This window comes from Diaphorina citri, unplaced genomic scaffold (genome assembly GCF_000475195.1).
Source record: "Diaphorina citri unplaced genomic scaffold, Diaci psyllid genome assembly version 1.1 scaffold46, whole genome shotgun sequence".
Lineage (NCBI taxonomy): Eukaryota > Metazoa > Arthropoda > Insecta > Hemiptera > Psyllidae > Diaphorina > Diaphorina citri.
In genome coordinates this window covers 368231-386382 of record NW_007377483.1, presented here as the reverse complement: position 1 = coordinate 386382, position 18152 = coordinate 368231, and the positions used below count along the sequence as shown (strand labels likewise).

At 39.3% G+C, this 18152-nt stretch overlaps 1 protein-coding gene across 1 annotated transcript in view; it reads right to left on the bottom strand.

Annotated features, from left to right (window-relative positions):
* Positions 1 to 18152, bottom strand: part of LOC103515001 (RYamide receptor-like) — a 67321-nt gene that overhangs the window by 22422 nt on the left and 26747 nt on the right. Inside the window, exons 2-6 of the mRNA XM_008479923.2 lie at positions 16013 to 16648; positions 15323 to 15596; positions 9155 to 9314; positions 7533 to 7617; positions 6251 to 6490 (exon numbers count right to left, since the gene is read on the bottom strand). Of these exons, the coding sequence (XP_008478145.1) occupies positions 6251 to 6490; positions 7533 to 7617; positions 9155 to 9314; positions 15323 to 15596; positions 16013 to 16292 (1039 nt within the window). The 5' untranslated portion in view covers positions 16293 to 16648. The remainder of the gene's footprint in view (positions 1 to 6250; positions 6491 to 7532; positions 7618 to 9154; positions 9315 to 15322; positions 15597 to 16012; positions 16649 to 18152) is intronic.

Below are 18152 nucleotides of genomic sequence, written 5' to 3'. Positions count from 1 at the left end.
GAGAGAGAGAGAGAGAGAGAGAGAGAGAGAGAGAGAGAGAGAGAGAGAGAGAGACAGACAGACAGACAGACAGACAGAGAGAGATGGAAGAGGAAGAAGAATGGAAAGATTACTTTTTCCAGAGTGATTCGTTTGGAAAGAAATCATATCGAAACAGAATGAGAGAGAGAAGAGTGTCCGAGTGGTAAGAAGTGTGATCTCTGACTAACCGATGAGCGGGTGGGGTGGGGGTTCGAATCCCACTGTTGTCATTTTTTTTTACATAATTTTATCAATTAAAAATATTTTATGGATAGCCATAGTTACTTTTTTCATAATTTTATAGTTTATAGTTGAAAAAAAAAAAAATAATAATAATAAAAAAATAAAATAAATAAATAAAAATGTGAAAAATGATTTTCATGTAGGTACCTACATTATCATGATGTATTTCACTCGGAAAAGATCAGAACTTGCCTAAACTTACCAATGATGTTATTGTTTAAATTTTCACTCGGAAATGATCAGAAAAATATGAAAAATGATTTTCATGTAGGTACCTACATTATCATGATGTATTTCACTCGGAAAAGATCAGAACTTACCTAAACTTACCAATGATGTTATTGTTTAAATTTTCACTCGGAAATGATCAGAACTTACCTAAACTTACCAATGATGTTATTGTTTAAATTTTCACTCGGAAATGATCGGAACTTACCAAAACTTACCCAATGATGTTATTATGGCATTTTTCACTCGGAAATGTTCGGAACTTACCAAAACTTACCCAATGATGATATTAGGCTCATACGTCATATTATTATGCTAAGTTTCTGCAAAAAGTTATGAGATCCCCCCAAAAAATGCCACTTCGTGGCATAAAAAAGACCCCGCCAAGTCGTTCCTCCCAAAATAAATCAAGTGCCCACAAAAAATAAACAAAACTCTATCCCACCCCAAAAAAGATTAGAAATCAATTTTGTACCCCGCCTTTTATTCACTTCATAATTTGTGTCCTCCTTCTTCACGTAGTACCTACCTTTCTTTCCCCTCATTGCACTCCTCTTTCTCTAATATTACTTCTGCTTCACTGCATTGGCGGCGTGCCATCAATTTATTTTTAAAGCATTGCAAGGTAGGTGGCACGCCGCCAATGCAGTGAAGCAGAAGTGAGATTAGATGAAAGAGGAGTGCAATGAGGGGAAAGAGAGGTAGGTGGCACGCCGCCAATGCAGTGAAGCAGAAGTGAGATTAGATGAAAGAGGAGTGCAATGAGGGGAAAGAGAGGTAGGTGGCACGCCGCCAATGCAGTGAAGCAGAAGTGAGATTAGATGAAAGAGGAGTGCAATGAGGGGAAAGAGAGGTAGGTGGCACGCCGCCAATGCAGTGAAGCAGAAGTGAGATTAGATGAAAGAGGAGTGCAATGAGGGGAAAGAGAGGTAGGTGGCACGCCGCCAATGCAGTGAAGCAGAAGTGATATTAGAGGAAAGTGGAGTGCAATGAGGGGAAAGAAAGGTAGGTACTACGTGAAGTAGGAGGACACAGATTATGAAGTGAATAAAAGGCGGGGTACAAAATTGATTTCTAATCTTTTTTGGGGTGGGATGGAGTTTTGTTTATTTTTTGTGGCACTTGATTTATTTTGGGAGGAACGACTTGGCGGGGTCTTTTTTATGCCACGAAGTGGTATTTTTTGGGTTAAATTTTACTCTTTATAAAATGCATAATTCATACTTAATCTTCATACAAAATATGCTGAAAGTGAAAGAGCAACGGGGAGAGAAGGAAATAAGGAAAGTAAAAAATGTAAAATATGAGAAAATATGCCGGAGATTTTAAATTTCTTTTCGTTCGACACAAGAATGAAATTTAAATTTTCCAAAAAGTACTTAAAGCAGGAAATATAAATATGGAGAGAAAATTCAGCATAAAGTGCCTTACGCTTAACATTAGGTATGTATGTGATTCAAAATGGCGGCGGAGGAGGGGGATGAGAGTAAGAATGTTTCTTAAATATGCTTTTTTATACATGGTGTAAACCTGATGTAAACTGTAAGCTATGTTTTCTCATTTTTATTTATTATTACCTAATTCATTTGTATTTAAAAGAAAAAAGTTTGATAGAGGGAACTGTAAGTAACAATTGAGGTGTTCTCGTCCCAGATCCTCGGGATCGAAAAGAGGAGGTCAGCATAGGAGTAACCAAACCGTTCCCAGAACGGACCTTATCTGTTTAAACTTTAACTCCATTAATTCGAACCCCCCACTCTCTTGTTTAACAGGCAAGCATCTTGTCCACTACAACACCGAGGCAGGAAATATGGGGACAAGAAAAAATAAGGTATGTTTTCTCATTTTTATTTATTATTACCTATTCATTTGTATTTAAAAGAAAAAAGTTTGATAGAGGGAACTGTAGGTAACAATTTAGGTGTTCTCGTCCCAGATTCCCGGGATCGAAGAGAGGAGGTCAGCATAGGAGTAACCAAACCGTTCCGAGAACGAACCTTATCTGTTTAAACTTTAACTCCATTAATTGGAACCCCCCCACTCTCTTATTTAATTAACAGGGAGCATCTTGTCCACTACACCACCGAGGCAGGAAATATGGGGACAAGAAAAAAGTCAAATTGGTACAATATTTTCTCATACATCTTGTATGCAAACTAAAGCATTATGTCGCGTTATAACTCGATTTTCTCTCAAAAAGGTTCTTACGTTGTTACCTTAGTTAGGTTGCGGAGGGGAAGCACTTTGTTAGGGAGATGACGAGGGGGAATGCTGCTACTATGGAGCAAATGGAATAGCACATTGCTCGCTAAAATATTATTTCTTGTTTAGTGAACAACACTAAGGCTATCAATAAAGGATCGGAACTGTAAATAATGTAATTATAAAATTCAGAATGCCTAATATGCCAGCCTAGTTAGCTTTTGGAGGGTAGCGCGTCTGCCTTGTTAGCGCTAGGCAGCGGTTTCGAATCCCGATAGGGAAGGATTTTATCCTAAACAGATAAGGTTCATATGAAATTCCGAATGCTTATTCCAGCCTAGTTAGTTTGGACGGTAACTCGTCTGCCTTGCAAGAACTATTAGGTAGACGGTAGAGAGTTCGATCTCCGCCCTAGGCGATTTTTATCCCAAACACATAAGGTTCGTTCTCGGAACGGTTGGCTTTCTCCTAATTTATCCTCCTTCTCTCTTCGCTTTCGGGACGATAAGACCTCAGAAGTCACAGTTCCCTCTATCAAACCTCTACAAACAAGGGGGCGAAGACCCTCAAGAGATCAGTACTCCGATCCTAGAAAACTTTTTCACCTGGCAGGGTTAATTTTAACTTGTAAAGATGGTTCTAGGACCGCAGCACAGAACACATCCTGTCACATTAGCCTTGTTCCAAGAACATTCGAGGAAGTACGGGAAATCCTCTATCAAAAGGCAAAAACGGGAGAGGATGTGGAGTAAGAGAAAATGTCAAAAAGTGGAGAGAGGCAAAATGTGGAGAGAGGACGATGAAAATGAAATAATTTCATTTTCCACACTTTAAATCCTTGGTCTGACGTCACTGATGACGTCACTAGAGAATGGGAGGGGGAAGAAGATAAAAGCAAATACTTGACTTGAAGGAAGGAAGGAAGGACGGGGAAAAGCAAGCAAAGAAATTAATAGAATGAAGAGTTCCTGGAGGAGAAAAAAGGAGGAGGGGAAGGAGGATGAGAGAAGAAAAGGAAGAGAAGGAAAAAGAAGACGATAAGGATAGGTATGAGAACAACCGGAAGAGAATGATAGAGAAGAAGGAGAGAAAAGTGGAAAAGAAAATGAGAAAAAGAAGAGAAAGAGGGTTTGAATAATAAGAAGAAATAAGAATGAGAAGAAGTTGACGAGGAGAAGGAAAGAGGAAGATAGGGGAAAAAAGAAGAAGAGAAAGAAGAATAATAAGAAAAAGAATGAGAAAAAGTTTAAAAGAAAGGGAGAAGGAAAGAGGAAGTGAGGGGAGAAGAGTGAAGTATCTAAGTACATAAGGAAAAAGGTGGACAAGATGGGGAGAAGAAGGAGAAAGAGAGGAGGAGTAGGAGGAGAGAAAGAGGATGGAAAAAGAAAGAAGAAGAAATGTAAGAAGGAAATGTTTGGAAATGATAGGGTGAAAAATAGGTAAATAAGAAGAAGGAAGGAAAGAGAGAGAGAGAGAGAGAGAGAGAGAGAGAGAGAGAGAGAGAGAGAGAGATGCTAGATCTACCCCCTCTCCCCTGAGCCGGGCCCGTTGCAAATGGGAATTGATAAATAATGACAGACTCCTCTATGCTAGGAACAATCCCCCTCCCCCCCCCTGTGTGCGGCCCTGTGTGTATTTCTCTATTGTGCGAGGTACAATACTTTGTCTGATCCTTATCAATACAGCTATAATATTGGAAACTTTTGAACAAGTAGGTAGGTAGGTAATGTGAAAATGTTGAGTGCGGGTTTGACACAGTGAGTGCCACGTCCGACAAATATGGCTGGCTTCACATCTCACCTACCAGACAAATGTGAAGATAGCCTTAATATTGTTTTGTCTTCCTTATCCTATAGGAAGGAAAGTAATGTAATCGGGTCAAATTTTCGATGGTCAGTTTTTAGTGCCAAAACACGTTTTTAGAGCCTAAATCCAAAGTTTCAGCCATTGGTCCGTGTGTGTGTCTCTGTCTGTCTGTAAACAAAATATTTCGAGAACGGTAAGAGCTAGAGACTTGAAATTTGGTATGTATCTTTCAAATGTGACAAGGATGCCACACGAAACTTTTGGTTAAGATCGATGCAACGCTTGGCGGCATTTTACCGCTTTTTGGCGGTTTTCGGTCTAGTTTAACAATATCTCGGGAACGGTATGAGCTAAAGACTTGAAATTTGGTATGTAGTTTACAAATGTGACAAGGATGCGACATGAAACTTGGTTGAGATAGGTGCTGCGGTTGGCGGCATTTTGACCGCTTTTTTGGCGGTTTTCTACCGTCTTTTGGCAGTTTTCAGCTTATATCGACTATACGGTTAGAGATATTGTAAATGTTACAACTGAACACCCAAATAAGCACCATTCAATAGGATAAGGAAAGTCGTGTGATGTTCACACCAGATTTTTACAATTCAGTTTTGGATTCAGTGAAGTTAATGTGAGAATCTAGATGGGTAGCTTTGTCGCCGAATAGGAGGTAAAGCCCCTCTCACTAAAACCTTAGCAGTGAAGTAATGGCCTTTTAGTCAGGAACCTACATATACGGTGATTGTTTGCACTTGTGCAACATCACTGATGTACAAGATACACCCTCGGCATTCAACGTGTTAACATTGCAATCGGGAATACATTGTTGATACCGGAACTTAGATAACAGGGTAAGTTTGGAACAGTGAGGGGTAAGTCAGTAAGTGAGGAATAAACATTGGTAGATTCGATTTCGGATAACGTTCCCCTAATGGGTTTCTTCGAACACCGGCGGGGGGTTCCAAGAACCCCATTACGTTGTCACTGATTCCATTAAGGATAATTTGTCGAATACTGTTCTTAGAACGTTGCAGGTAATAAACCGGTACAGGATTTGCAGGAAATGTTGTTTTCGATATGTCTTTGCGAGAGTACCTATACGGAAAGCTTTGTAGATTTCATTACGGATTACGGATAACTTAAGTATAATGTCTTTCCGTACTCTTTTTCGTCGTCCAATATCCGTTTTTGATTTTGATTTCATCCGTTTTTGGTATTTTCGAATCCGTTCTTATATTGCTTGTAATCTCTCTTGGTTTTATCTTTCGTTTCAAGATGAATCTGAAGGTTGGTGGTTCGAGTATAAAGTATGCACAAGCACAAAATGTGCATTATTAAGCTATGTCCACACAAAGTGGACGCCATCGATCGACGAGGTGAATCTATGTTGTCGAGGCAGAATGGATGGTTTCAGTCGACAATCGATCGATGACCGATCGGCAGAGTCGACTATGTGTGGATGTGGACAGAGCTAAATGTCAATGTACGCACGCACGGTGAGTTTCATGAAACTCCGGTTTCACCAGTATACAAAGCTCTGTGCCAACCTTATGTACGGTTTTCGTGAAAACACAAGTTCATTGAGTCTAACAATTTATCCAAATTGGTACAACTGTCAGGTATTCAAGATAAGGCGAAGGAGGAGAGGGAGGGAAGGAGGAAGAAGAGGAGGAGGGGAAAGACGCTCGCCTGGTAAACAGGAGGGCGAGGGGTTCAAGAAAATTTCTTACGAATGAAGTTCTACTCCACTTACCTCTCTTATTGGAAGCATCCACCGGCGGTGATCTCAAGTGAACCTGCACCAGGTAGGACGATATCTTCGTATGTATAAATATGAGGGACAGAACAGGCACTATGAATTGGGCCACTATGAGAACAAACACGTAGATGTGAAGGAAGAAATTCCTCATGGCGTGGTCAGGAGAACAGAAGGGGTCAGAATTGTCCCCCGCCCCACTGGGGCCTAGTGACACAGCGTCCCCTGCACCATCACCTGGCGAACGGAGAGACACCTATTATACAATGTGTGAGACACCTATTATACAATGAGAGAGACACCTATTAGACAATGAGAGAGACACCTCAATGTGTTTAATGTTATAATTATAAAACAATAGGTATGTAGGTATAGGTATTCTTCCCAGAGGACACTCTGTCAAAAATCAGATCCTACCCCAAATAGGGATTGTTTTAATAAACCACAAGTCGGTGGCAAGCTCTTTGCCATTTTGCCTACTCAAATGAACTTCACCCAACCTGAGTGAAGCCAGGAAAAGCTGGCCGAATGAGACGACTAGATGGTCACCTTCTTAACTTCCGTGATACTTTGGAAACTGGAGCATTCAGCCCTTCAGCGTGCTGTCGCAATGCTGTGCCGCTGGGGATTGTCGAATGTTTCACTATAATATTGTACCAAATACATGAGACCTTGCTTGGACTGCGGGAGTAAAGGGACTTTTCAGTCTCATTCTGGCAGTATAAGCAGGGTATATTCTATTCTATTCTATTCTATTCTATTCTATTCTATTCTATTCTATTCTATTCTATTCTATTCTATTCTATTCTACAACTCTTGAACGGTTTGTCCAATTTTGATGAAATGTAGCAAAGGATCAGGAGGTGTATTTTCTATGCGGGAAATTGACCACTGGTCCATTCAGTGTCTCTTGTAGCAGTGGTCAAGTTTTCCAGTGTTCACTGTTCATTCCCGAAAGGAAAAGGACCTAGTTATTGGCTTATGTCTTACAAATGATGAGAGGCATACTACGGGATGGGCATGCTACGACACGGCTCCATTCAGTGTCTCTTTGTAGCAGTGGTCAAGTTTTCCAGTGTTCATTGTTCATTCCCGAAAGGAAAAGGACCTAGTTATTGGCTTATGTCTTACAAATGAACAATTAGTGTTTCCTGTAGCCCTGATGATGGAGGAAGTGCCTCCGAAACGTGTCGGCTTTTAACAAATAAATTAATATAATTCTTTGAAGTTCTGCAAAATATATCTACCTTTTTGGTTCTCCTTTTCAAGTTAAACATACCTGGCGTTAAACTAGTGATTGTTTGTTCGAATGATTGTTGGAAGCTCTGTGCGGTGTTGTCCTGGATGATCGTATCCAGATGACTCTGGGTGAGGAGATTCTTGTCCATGAGGACGTTGTCGAATAGCAACGTGGGAATCATGGAGAGAATGGAGAGGAACCAGTAAAGTAATTTTTTTTTTTTTTTTTTTTTTTTTTTTTAGAAATTTACGGGATAACCCCATTTTATTGTTTTAATATTGGTAGTATGATACAATACGATAGATACAATACAATAATTAGATAAGTAAAAATAAATGTTCTAACAACATAGATAACATTGAGATTGATACCTACTTAATATTACATACAGTGAATGCTTAGGTAGGTACCTACCTATTGTAATTTGAGAGTTAGAAGCTTATCTCTGAATATTGAAAAGGAGTCAAAAAATGGGTCTATTGTTGGATCTAATTCGGCAATTTCGTTAAATTGTCTGATTATCCTAGAAAAAGGTTGATTATATGAATGCTGTATGTTGCCTCAGTGTAGTTGTACCTCACACGACCGTTAACAATCAGACTTTTGATGCATCGAAAAAGGTTTAATCAACTAAAGTTTGGTAACCACTGCGCACTGCCCTAAAACATAAACCCTATAACAATAATTATAACGAACCCTAAAAACCTATAACCTACTTTACAAACTTCCCTGGACTAATTGAATTTTTTTAATCAAAACTTTGTTTGAATAGGATTCACTGGTTAGTACCTTCACAGCAGGTCGTAGCACGTGGCAGATGACTAAAGGGTTGAAAACCAATTATATTGAATAGTCCGCTTTTGTTTGCCTTTACCAGCTACAGTCGAACCTGGATAAACGAGACCTGGATAAACGAGAAACCTCTTTAAACAAGAAAAATGACCTAGTCCCTTGGGTTCTCGTTTATCCAGGTTCGACTGTATATGTATAACGTTGTTCGAGTTTTAGGTATAGGTACATACGAGGTGAAACTATGAAAATAATTGACTTTTGTTTGGGCAAAGCAAAAGAAGAAGAAGAAGAAGAAGAAGAAGAAGAAGAAGAAGAAGAAGAAGATTATTTTGAACTTGCTCTATTAATTTCAAGTAGATAGGTGAATTAAATTGAAATGTTTTTAATGTCTCCAAATAAATTAAATCAACTACCAACGTGATTGGTGTAGGTAGTGGTTAACGCGTTGGACTTCGGATCTGGACGTCAGTGGTTCGAGTCCTGGTCAAAAACATAAATTACCCTCACTTTGGGAACCACTATGTTATCCAAACCCAACGTTAAAGGTCATAGGTGACGGTAAAAGCCAGAGTTTATTGTTTCCCCTTTGTTTGTGCCTTTTTTTCATTTATTTTTATTATTTTTCTCTCCCCTCCCTCTCTTTCAAAAGGTCTCTTTCTCTGTTTCTCTCTCTCTCTCCTTCTCTTTCTCTCTCTCTCTCTCTCTCTCTCTCTCTCTCTCTCTTTCTCTCTCTTTGTACGTTGCGTTGTTTACCTACCTCCCTATTTGATATTTTTTTTTCTATGTCCAGTTCTGTTTGCTTTTCATGACTCTTGACGTATTGATGTTTTCTTCTTGAGCTCGGGCAGTCGGCCTACAATAATTACTACCAGATGACTCTGGGTGAGGAGATTCTTGTCCATGAGGACGTTGTCGAATAGCAACGTGGGAATCATGGAGAGAATGGAGAGGAACCATATCAGAGTGATAACAGCGGCAACACTGCATGTACAGTACTTGCGGTGTGGAGAGCGGACGATGGTGAAATATCTGCGGACAAGAACATTAAACTGCCCTGTACATTTCACTTTGAATTTCAAATGCAAGAAAAGAGAGCGAGGCGGTGGTTGCATTGAGACAAACAATAGGGTGCTGGAAGGCCAATCGAGTGACTGGGTTTCCAGACTCTAATACAGAAATTTATATCAGGAAGACACATTTATACAGAATTCCAAGACCCTAAATCAGGGGAAACAGCCAAATATAAGAGTTTTTAAACCCAAGTCTCCTAAAGCTTGTGGCGCCCTATCACTTTTTTTTTTCTCAGTGATGGAGAAAAATCTGGTGTCCTTATCTCTTCCGTAGTGCAATTTTTGTCGGACATTCGAAAAGAAGAAGAAATACCTACATAAGATAAAATAAAATAGAGACCGTTTTTCTAGTGTTGTACACTGAACTAAGCTAAGAAAAAGTTGACTAATAAAATAATAGTGGGTATACACCGAATTTTTGACCTGCTTTTGGTCAATAGGATGAAAAAGCTCGTACATACATAGCTACCTACTTAATAAATTATTCAAGATGAAGAAATTATACAATAACTATGAAAAAATTGTAGGTAGGTACTGAGAAACACTTCCTTTTCTTTTCCCTTTTTTTCATCTTCTTCTTTCTTCTTTAGCCTTACAAATTTAAAAAGATTAATAAAAAACACAATAAGTGTAGGTATTACATTATGTTTTAAATTAATTTAATAATATAATAATAATTCAATTCAATTCAATTAAAAAAAAAAAAATCATAATCATAATCCATCCGTTGTATGACGTAAAATTCACAAAGAAATTTCACATGAAAAATTAATTTCCGTTAGGTTGTTCCCATTGACATAACGAGGATAGGGGGGCGCAGGTGTGACATGCTTTGTATTCTTGGGAGGGGGGGGGAGCTTTTGTTGGACAATTGGCAACAATGTATCCACGTGTCGGCAACAATGTAGACGCTAATGCAATTTCCATTGTGAAGGGAAAATAATTGACGTAGTTCAGGGTGTTTTAAAAGTGAGCTCGTCATTTCTTCAGGGTCTTTTAAAAGTGAGTTTATTGTACTATAAAATGTTGAAAAAGTTCTACAAAATACACTGTAAGTAGAAAGTAGGAAGCACTTTGGAATAAAGTTGTGGCAAGCCGAAATTGGAAGTATTTTTTTGTGGTTTTTCTTCTTCTTTTTCTTCGTTCTTCTTCTTCTTCTCCTCTTCCTCCTTCTCCTTCCTCTTTAAGTCACTGTCTAGTTTGTAGCGCAAGTTATACGCCTCCTTCAGATGAGTAGGACCGCGAATAGCCAGCAGTTAGTTTGGTAATAACAAGTAGTTCTTGGTAATAGGCCAGCTGTTATTGGCACTAGGCCAGCTTTTTTGCCAACAGGTTTTGCTAAAAACAAGTATTCTTTGGTGTTGAGCCAATACCTTTTAGTATTGACAACTTGCCAACCCATAATTTGGGTCAGTAAATATGTTTGTTTTTCCTCTTTCGGCCATTTTTCAGGTCACTGCATCTATTATCTGTACCTATTGTTTTTCAGGTCAAAATATTGTCAACACATCCAGCTATATCTCTCTCTCTCTCTCTCTCTCTCTCTCTCTCTGTCTGTCTTTCTCTCTCTCTTCTCTGTCTTTCTCTTTCTCTCTCTCTCTCTTTCTCTCTCTTGTGTTTCTCTCCCTCTTCTCTCTCTCTCTCTCTCTCTCTCTCTCTCTCTCTCTCTCTCTCTCTCTCTCTCTCTCTCTCTCTCTCGGGTTACAATCTATTGGTTGGTTGCTAACAGCAATTGTGGTGTCCCTTCTCCATTCTGTTCGATCTTCTGCTATCCTTTTAGCTATAATCATAATGAAATTAATCGCAAGTTTCATTCACCCAGTGTTTCACTCCTGTACTGGTAATCCTCTGTTTCACTAATGCATTAGGAAAGGGTAAGTTTACCCCTAACCCACTTTCCCAAACCTGAACTCACCAATAATCATGATGATAATGTAGCAAGCAATAGTGATCGTCTGATACATGTGCTCAAACACCTCATCCTTCTCTCCACCACTACTCTCCGTAGTTCCATTTGAACCGCCGCCATATTGTTTTGTGCTCGTTGCTATGCCCGAGATTTTGTGCGAACAGCTGTGCGACGTTGCCGATGTGGTCTTGTTGTTGAAGTTGATGAAGTTGACAATAATGTTAATGTCGTTGAAGATTGTGAAGTTAGCGTTGTATTTGTTTTCCAGTTGGGTTATGGATATCATATCAACGGAGGTCGATGCAGTTCTAGTTCAGATGGTGGAACTAACATTATCAACAACTTTGGTGTCGTTTCTCAGATTAATTTGATCGATGACTTTTTGTTGGTTTGTTGCTTTTTATTCCTGTTCTTCTCGAAAATTTTTGTTATCTTGTGCTCAAGAGTTCAACTCCATTTTCTCTTTTCTTCTCTCACATGGACCCTTCTTTTCGTTTTGATCTTTGCTCGAGAGTCTACAAGCGTTTTCGAGGCTGTCTTTTGGCGTCCATAGAGCAAGTTTCTGTTCGTTAATTGAGTGGTAATTTTGTTCGGTAAATCGAAGATTTTCATAAAATTCTGGTTTGGTCCGCTGATGATTATCCTGAAAGCAGAGAAACAAAAGGGAACAAAGGTTAGTTGAATCTTAAAATTGGCCCTGGCCCAGCACTTGAAGCCTAGTACACCAAAGTAACATAAAGCATGCTGCAATGAATGATGCTACAATTCAACATGAAGGCATGCTCCAAGATTATTTCAATCCAATACGAAATCTTTGAATCATGCTGTGGCTCCCCACGGACTCCGAAAGCACAAAAGTTGCCTGTTAAGACGTTCTAAGAAAGAAAAGAAGAAAGGGAAGAAGAAGAAGAAGACGAAGAAGGGGAAAGAAGAAAAAGAGGAGGAAAGAAGAAAAAGAAGAAGAAAAAATAGTGAGAAGTATGAAGGGGAAAGGAGAGAGAATGAAGTAGGGAAGAAGTCAGAGAGAAGGGAGGCGAAGGAGTGAAAAGTGAATAGGATAAAGTACGGAGTGTAGAGATGTAAAAGAAGAGAAAAGAGTGAAGAAAAGCAATGAAGGAGGAAGGTTAGTGAAAATAATGACGAGATAGAAGTGGTGAAACAAGGAGGGAAGGGAAAGAATTGAATAGTTAGGAGCAGAAGAGGGCATAAAGGATAAACTAAGATAAGAGGTGGAGAAGGAGAAGTGGGGAGAGGACAGTTTAGGAAGGACTTGAAAGAATTTATGGACAGGGTAGGCAGGAAGGGATGAAGGAATAGTGAAGAAGAAAAAGAAAATGAGATAAGAGGAAGAAGAAAAGAGAATGGTGTTGAGAAACAATGGATAAAGGAGAGGAAAGGTCGAAACGTGTTGAAAATTGTAGGAGAGAAGAGACGGAAAACGAAAGAAGGAGTGAAAAGGAAGGAAAAGTGAGGAGAGTGAAGGTAAGAAATAGTATGAAAGAAGGGAAAAAGTTGAATAGCTATGTGAAAATGCTAAGAGAGAAGAGAAAGAGGAAGGGAAGAGAGAAGAAAAGGTAGAGAGTATTAGAGGAAGTGAAGGGAGATATCAAAAACAGGGAGAAGAAATAAAAGAAAAGTTAGAGTTAGCAGAAAGGATAACGTTTGCGGAAAAGTTTATAAGAGGGGAAATATTGCTATCTTGTAAGAGCTTGCGACTTCCTGGTGCAAAGTTTGGCCCCCGGGATTCTTTCGAAGTTCAGGATCTTTAACTTATTCAGAGATACATACCTATAACGGTGAATTATCTTGGTAGCCCAACCCCTCGGTCTGCAGCTCTGTATAGGAAGGTAATTCGGACTTACCTTTTTTTTGAATACTTTGTTATTATTTTTTTTTATAAATCGACAACTTGCCAACCCATAATTTGGGTCAGTAAATATGTTTATTTTTCCTCTTTCGGCCATTTTTCAGGTCACTGCATCTATTATAATATGTACCTATTGTTTTTCAGGTCAAAATATTGTCAACACATCCAGCTATCTCTCTCTCTCTCTCTTCTCTGTCTTTCTCTCTCTCTCTCTCTCTCTCTCTCTCTCTTGGGTTACAATCTATTGGTTGGTTGCTAACAGCAATTGTGGTGTTCCTTCTCCATTCTGTTCGATCTTCTGCTATCCTTTTTAGCTATAATCACAATGAAATTAATCGCAAGTTTCATTCACCCAGTGTTTCACTCTTGTACTGGTAATCCTCTATTTCACTAATGCATAGGAATGGGTAAGTTCTGAGTGAGTCGATTCAAAGAGTCAACTAAAGAATCGTGTGAATCGATTCGCGGCGTGGTGTTCAAAAGAACCGATTCTTTAGAGTCGTTGCTTGCTTTGCTCACCCCAACAGTGTTGCACTCGTAATCCCATGTTGCACTAACAATCGTCTGTTTCACTGTTGCACTAGGAATTCTCTGTTTCACTGGCGACCCAGTATTGGGATATCTATTCAGAGAAGCAATTTCTTCCTCCCCGAGCTCTCAGCGGCGCAGCGGTGATAAAGAAAGCTCCCCAAGGGAAAATAATTGACGTAGTTCAGGGTGTTTTAAAAGTGAGCTCGTCATTTCTTCAGGGTCTTTTAAAAGTGAGTTTATTGTACTACAAAATGTTGAAAAAGTTCTAAATACACTGTAAGTAGAAAGTAGGAAGCACTTTGGAATAACGTTGTGGCAAGCCGAAATGGGAAGTATTTTTTTGTGGTTTTTCTTCTTCTTCTTCTTCGTTCTTCTTCTTCTTCTCCTCCTCCTCCTCCTCCTCCTTCCTCTTTAAGTCACTGTCTATATAGTTTGTAGCACAAGTTACACGCCTCCTTCAGATGAGTAGGACCGCGAACAGCCAGCAGTTATTTTGGTAATAACAAGTAGTTCTTGGTAATAGGCCAGCTGTTATTGGCACTAGGCCAGCTTTTTTTTGCCAGGTTTTGCTAAAATCAAAGTATTCTTTGGTGTTGAGCCAATACCTTTTAGTATCGACAACTTGCCAACCCATAATTTGGGTCAGTAAATATGTTTATTTTTCCTCTTTCGGCCATTTTTCAGGTCACTGCATCTATTATAATATGTACCTATTGTTTTTCAGGTCAAAATATTGTCAACACATCCAGCTATCTCTCTCTCTCTCTCTTCTCTGTCTTTCTCTCTCTCTCTCTCTCTCTCTCTCTCTCTTGGGTTACAATCTATTGGTTGGTTGCTAACAGCAATTGTGGTGTTCCTTCTCCATTCTGTTCGATCTTCTGCTATCCTTTTTAGCTATAATCACAATGAAATTAATCGCAAGTTTCATTCACCCAGTGTTTCACTCTTGTACTGGTAATCCTCTATTTCACTAATGCATAGGAATGGGTAAGTTCTGAGTGAGTCGATTCAAAGAGTCAACTAAAGAATCGTGTGAATCGATTCGCGGCGTGGTGTTCAAAAGAACCGATTCTTTAGAGTCGTTGCTTGCTTTGCTCACCCCAACAGTGTTGCACTCGTAATCCCATGTTGCACTAACAATCGTCTGTTTCACTGTTGCACTAGGAATTCTCTGTTTCACTGGCGACCCAGTATTGGGATATCTATTCAGAGAAGCAATTTCTTCCTCCCCGAGCTCTCAGCGGCGCAGCGGTGATAAAGAAAGCTCCCCACGGACTCCGAAAGCACAAAAGTTGCCTTATAATTAAGCAAGGTCTACTGTATTAATTATGTATTGTACCATGTTAAACCCATAAAATACACGAGACCTTGTTTAGACTGCTGGGGTAAAGGGACTTTTTAGTCTCATTCGAGCAGGATAAACAAGGTATATTCTATTCTACCTTCACTGAGACGAACCCTAAACCTGAAATTGAGACTAATCGTGTCTTTCCCGAGCGAAAGACTTGTATTTCTACCTGTACCTCGTACAGAACTCCATCCTGGTAATCCAACAATTATTGGAACTCAATCTGTAGTCAACTGCCTGAGTAAAAATTTCACCCGGACTCAATCCGTTAGCGTCCTTACCTGTCCAAATTAAATGTCCAATGTTTCTTACCTGTCCAAAGCGATGGCAGTAATAGTTCCGCTGGTCACCATAAAGTTGGCGCCCTGGACCAGTGGCATGATCTTGTACAGTACTGTGTTGAATATGAACGACTTCTTCACCAGGCTCAGTATCGTGAACGGAATAGTCAGGGCACAAAGAGCCAAATCCGCAATGCTGAGATTGACGATGTACAGGTTACGCGGGGAGGGGCCCGTGTTGGTCATGGATTTGCGGGTGCATTGACGCATCACGATGAACGAGACGAGGGAGTTCGATGCCAGCCCTGGGGGACGAAAAGAGAAGACGAAAATAAAGCGTTTTTTGGTCTCGGTAGGGACGAATGAAGGTTTGGTAGACGAAAGTAAGGACGAAAAGATGCAGTGATGTAACGTGTGAGGTGAACACTTCCCTACTTCTTCTGAATAACAAGTTGCCCCCATAATGTTTTAAGATTTCCATAAATCGATTAAAATTCTTGTAAGTTGACGGAACATTTATCTTACTAATATCGCTTTATAAAGAATTATCCATTTATCCCCGGATGTTAGTCGATCTTTGGACATTTTTGAACCAAAATCAACTGATCCTGCATTGAAATTTAAGCAGGTAATCGTCCGAAAATAGACATAACATTTTGTCTACCTTGCAGACAAACTCACAACACCTCTACCTAACCCACTTTCCCAAACCTGAACTCACCAATAATCATGATGATAATGTAGCAAGCAATAGTGATCGTCTGATACATGTGCTCGAACACCTCATCCTTCTCTCCACCACTACTCTCCGTAGTTCCATTCGAACCGCCGCCATATTGTTTTGTGCTCGTTGCTATGCCCGAGATTTTGTGCGAACAGCTGTGCGACGTTGCCGATGTGGTCTTGTTGTTGAAGTTGATGAAGTTGACAATAATGTTAATGTCGTTGAAGATTGTGAAGTTAGCGTTGTATTTGTTTTCCAGTTGGGTTATGGATATCATATCAACGGAAGTCGATGCAGTTCTAGTTCAGATGGTGGAACTAACATTATCAACAACTTTGGTGTGGTGTCTCAGTTGGATTAATTTGTTGGATGACTTTTTGTTGGTTTGTTAATTCCTGTTTTTCTCGAAATTTTTTTGTTATCTTGTGCTCAAGAGTTCAACTCCATTTTCTTTTTTCTTCTCTCACATGGGCCCTTCTTTTCGTTTTGATCTTTGCTGGAGAGTCTACAAGCGTTTTCGAGGCTGTTTTCTGGCGTCCATAGAGCAAGTTTCTGTTCGTTAATTGAGTGGTAATTTCGTTCGGTAAATCTAAGATTTTCATAAAATTCTGGTTTGGTCCGCTGATGATTATCCTGAAAGCAGAGAAACAGAAGGAAACAAAGGTTAGTTGAATCTTAAAATCGGCCCTGGCCCAGCGGTTTAAGCCTAGTACACCAAAGTAACATAAAGCATGCTGCAGTGAATGATGCTACAATTCAACATGTAGGCATGCTCCAAGATTATTTCAATCCAATACAAAATCTTTGAATCATGCTGTATATTGACTGTCGCGTCGATTGAGATGGTTTTGAAGCATGCTTCAGTGCATTTTTTTTTTTTTTTTTTTTTTTTTTTTTTTTTTTAAAACCTCGAAAATCAATCCAACCCACATGTACTGTATACGACGACCCCAACCGCACGGGGATTTGTACTCATAGTTTCATGCGATGGTGAGCTCTTTTAGTTTTACATCCATGGTCGGATTAAGCCCACACACACGCATGGATAAGGACCGTGACGATATAACTTGAGAAAAAGCACTCGAGCTGTGGTATATTAACATAGTACATCGATAAGGTTGGTCGGATTTAGTCCCGTCATTCTATAGTGTTATATCTTAAGAAGGTTGTATTTGTCCAGAAATACCGTGGGAGCGTGTAACAAAAGAGCCACACAATAACTGTATTAGGCATATAATTTTTTTTTTTTTTTTTTTTATTTTACGTCTCCTTCAGGGTAACAATTCTATTGCAAGTTGGTTTTCAGTAATAAAAGTATCAAAGTGGACATATACTATGGATAATGGATTTGAGCTTGTTGCAAATATTGTATATGGTCATGCTGCTTGGACCTAAATTTGCCTTGGGTTCACTATATCCAGAAAAAGAACAAATTTCTCCAAGAGCAAATAAGGTGCCAGAGCAAAATAGGTCCAAGCTGACATCGACCATTTCCGACTTGGTTTCGCCGATAGAGTTGAATATTTACAAAAGTTGGGAAAATCAGTAGACGGTGCACGATGCTGGACGACACTTCCATTGATTGGTCACTTACGATAAGTTTGTTTCAAAACTAATTTTTTTAAGTTAATCAGGTCCCTTCAAACATTCTCATCCAATATCCAAAAAATCCCAAGCAATATTAATAACAATATCCCAAATACAAATCCCGTCACAGCGTCACCAATGGTTTGAAATCAACTAATTTGGAAAAAGCTACGTAGTTTTCAGACTAACAATTGCCAGCACACTCATGGTTGATGTGACTCCGTTGTATGTCGTAAGTATATTAGTTGGAAAAAGATCCTATTAGTCTGGTTAAATTGCTTTAACTGGCTTAATCTAGGTTGTTATCTGGGAGTAAAAAACTGAGTAATAAAGTTATAAATCTCTATTCGAGATTGAGAAGTTTAATGTTATCCAACCATGCTGCATGGATTCCGTAAGTGACATACATTAAATCATCCATAGTTAGAGTTCTACAATAGATACAACAATCTTGTAAATAAAATGAGAATAGATTAATAACATAACATAGATAGCATAACATAGTATGATTGGTTATAATTTTGTTATTTACCCCCAATAGGCATTAAAG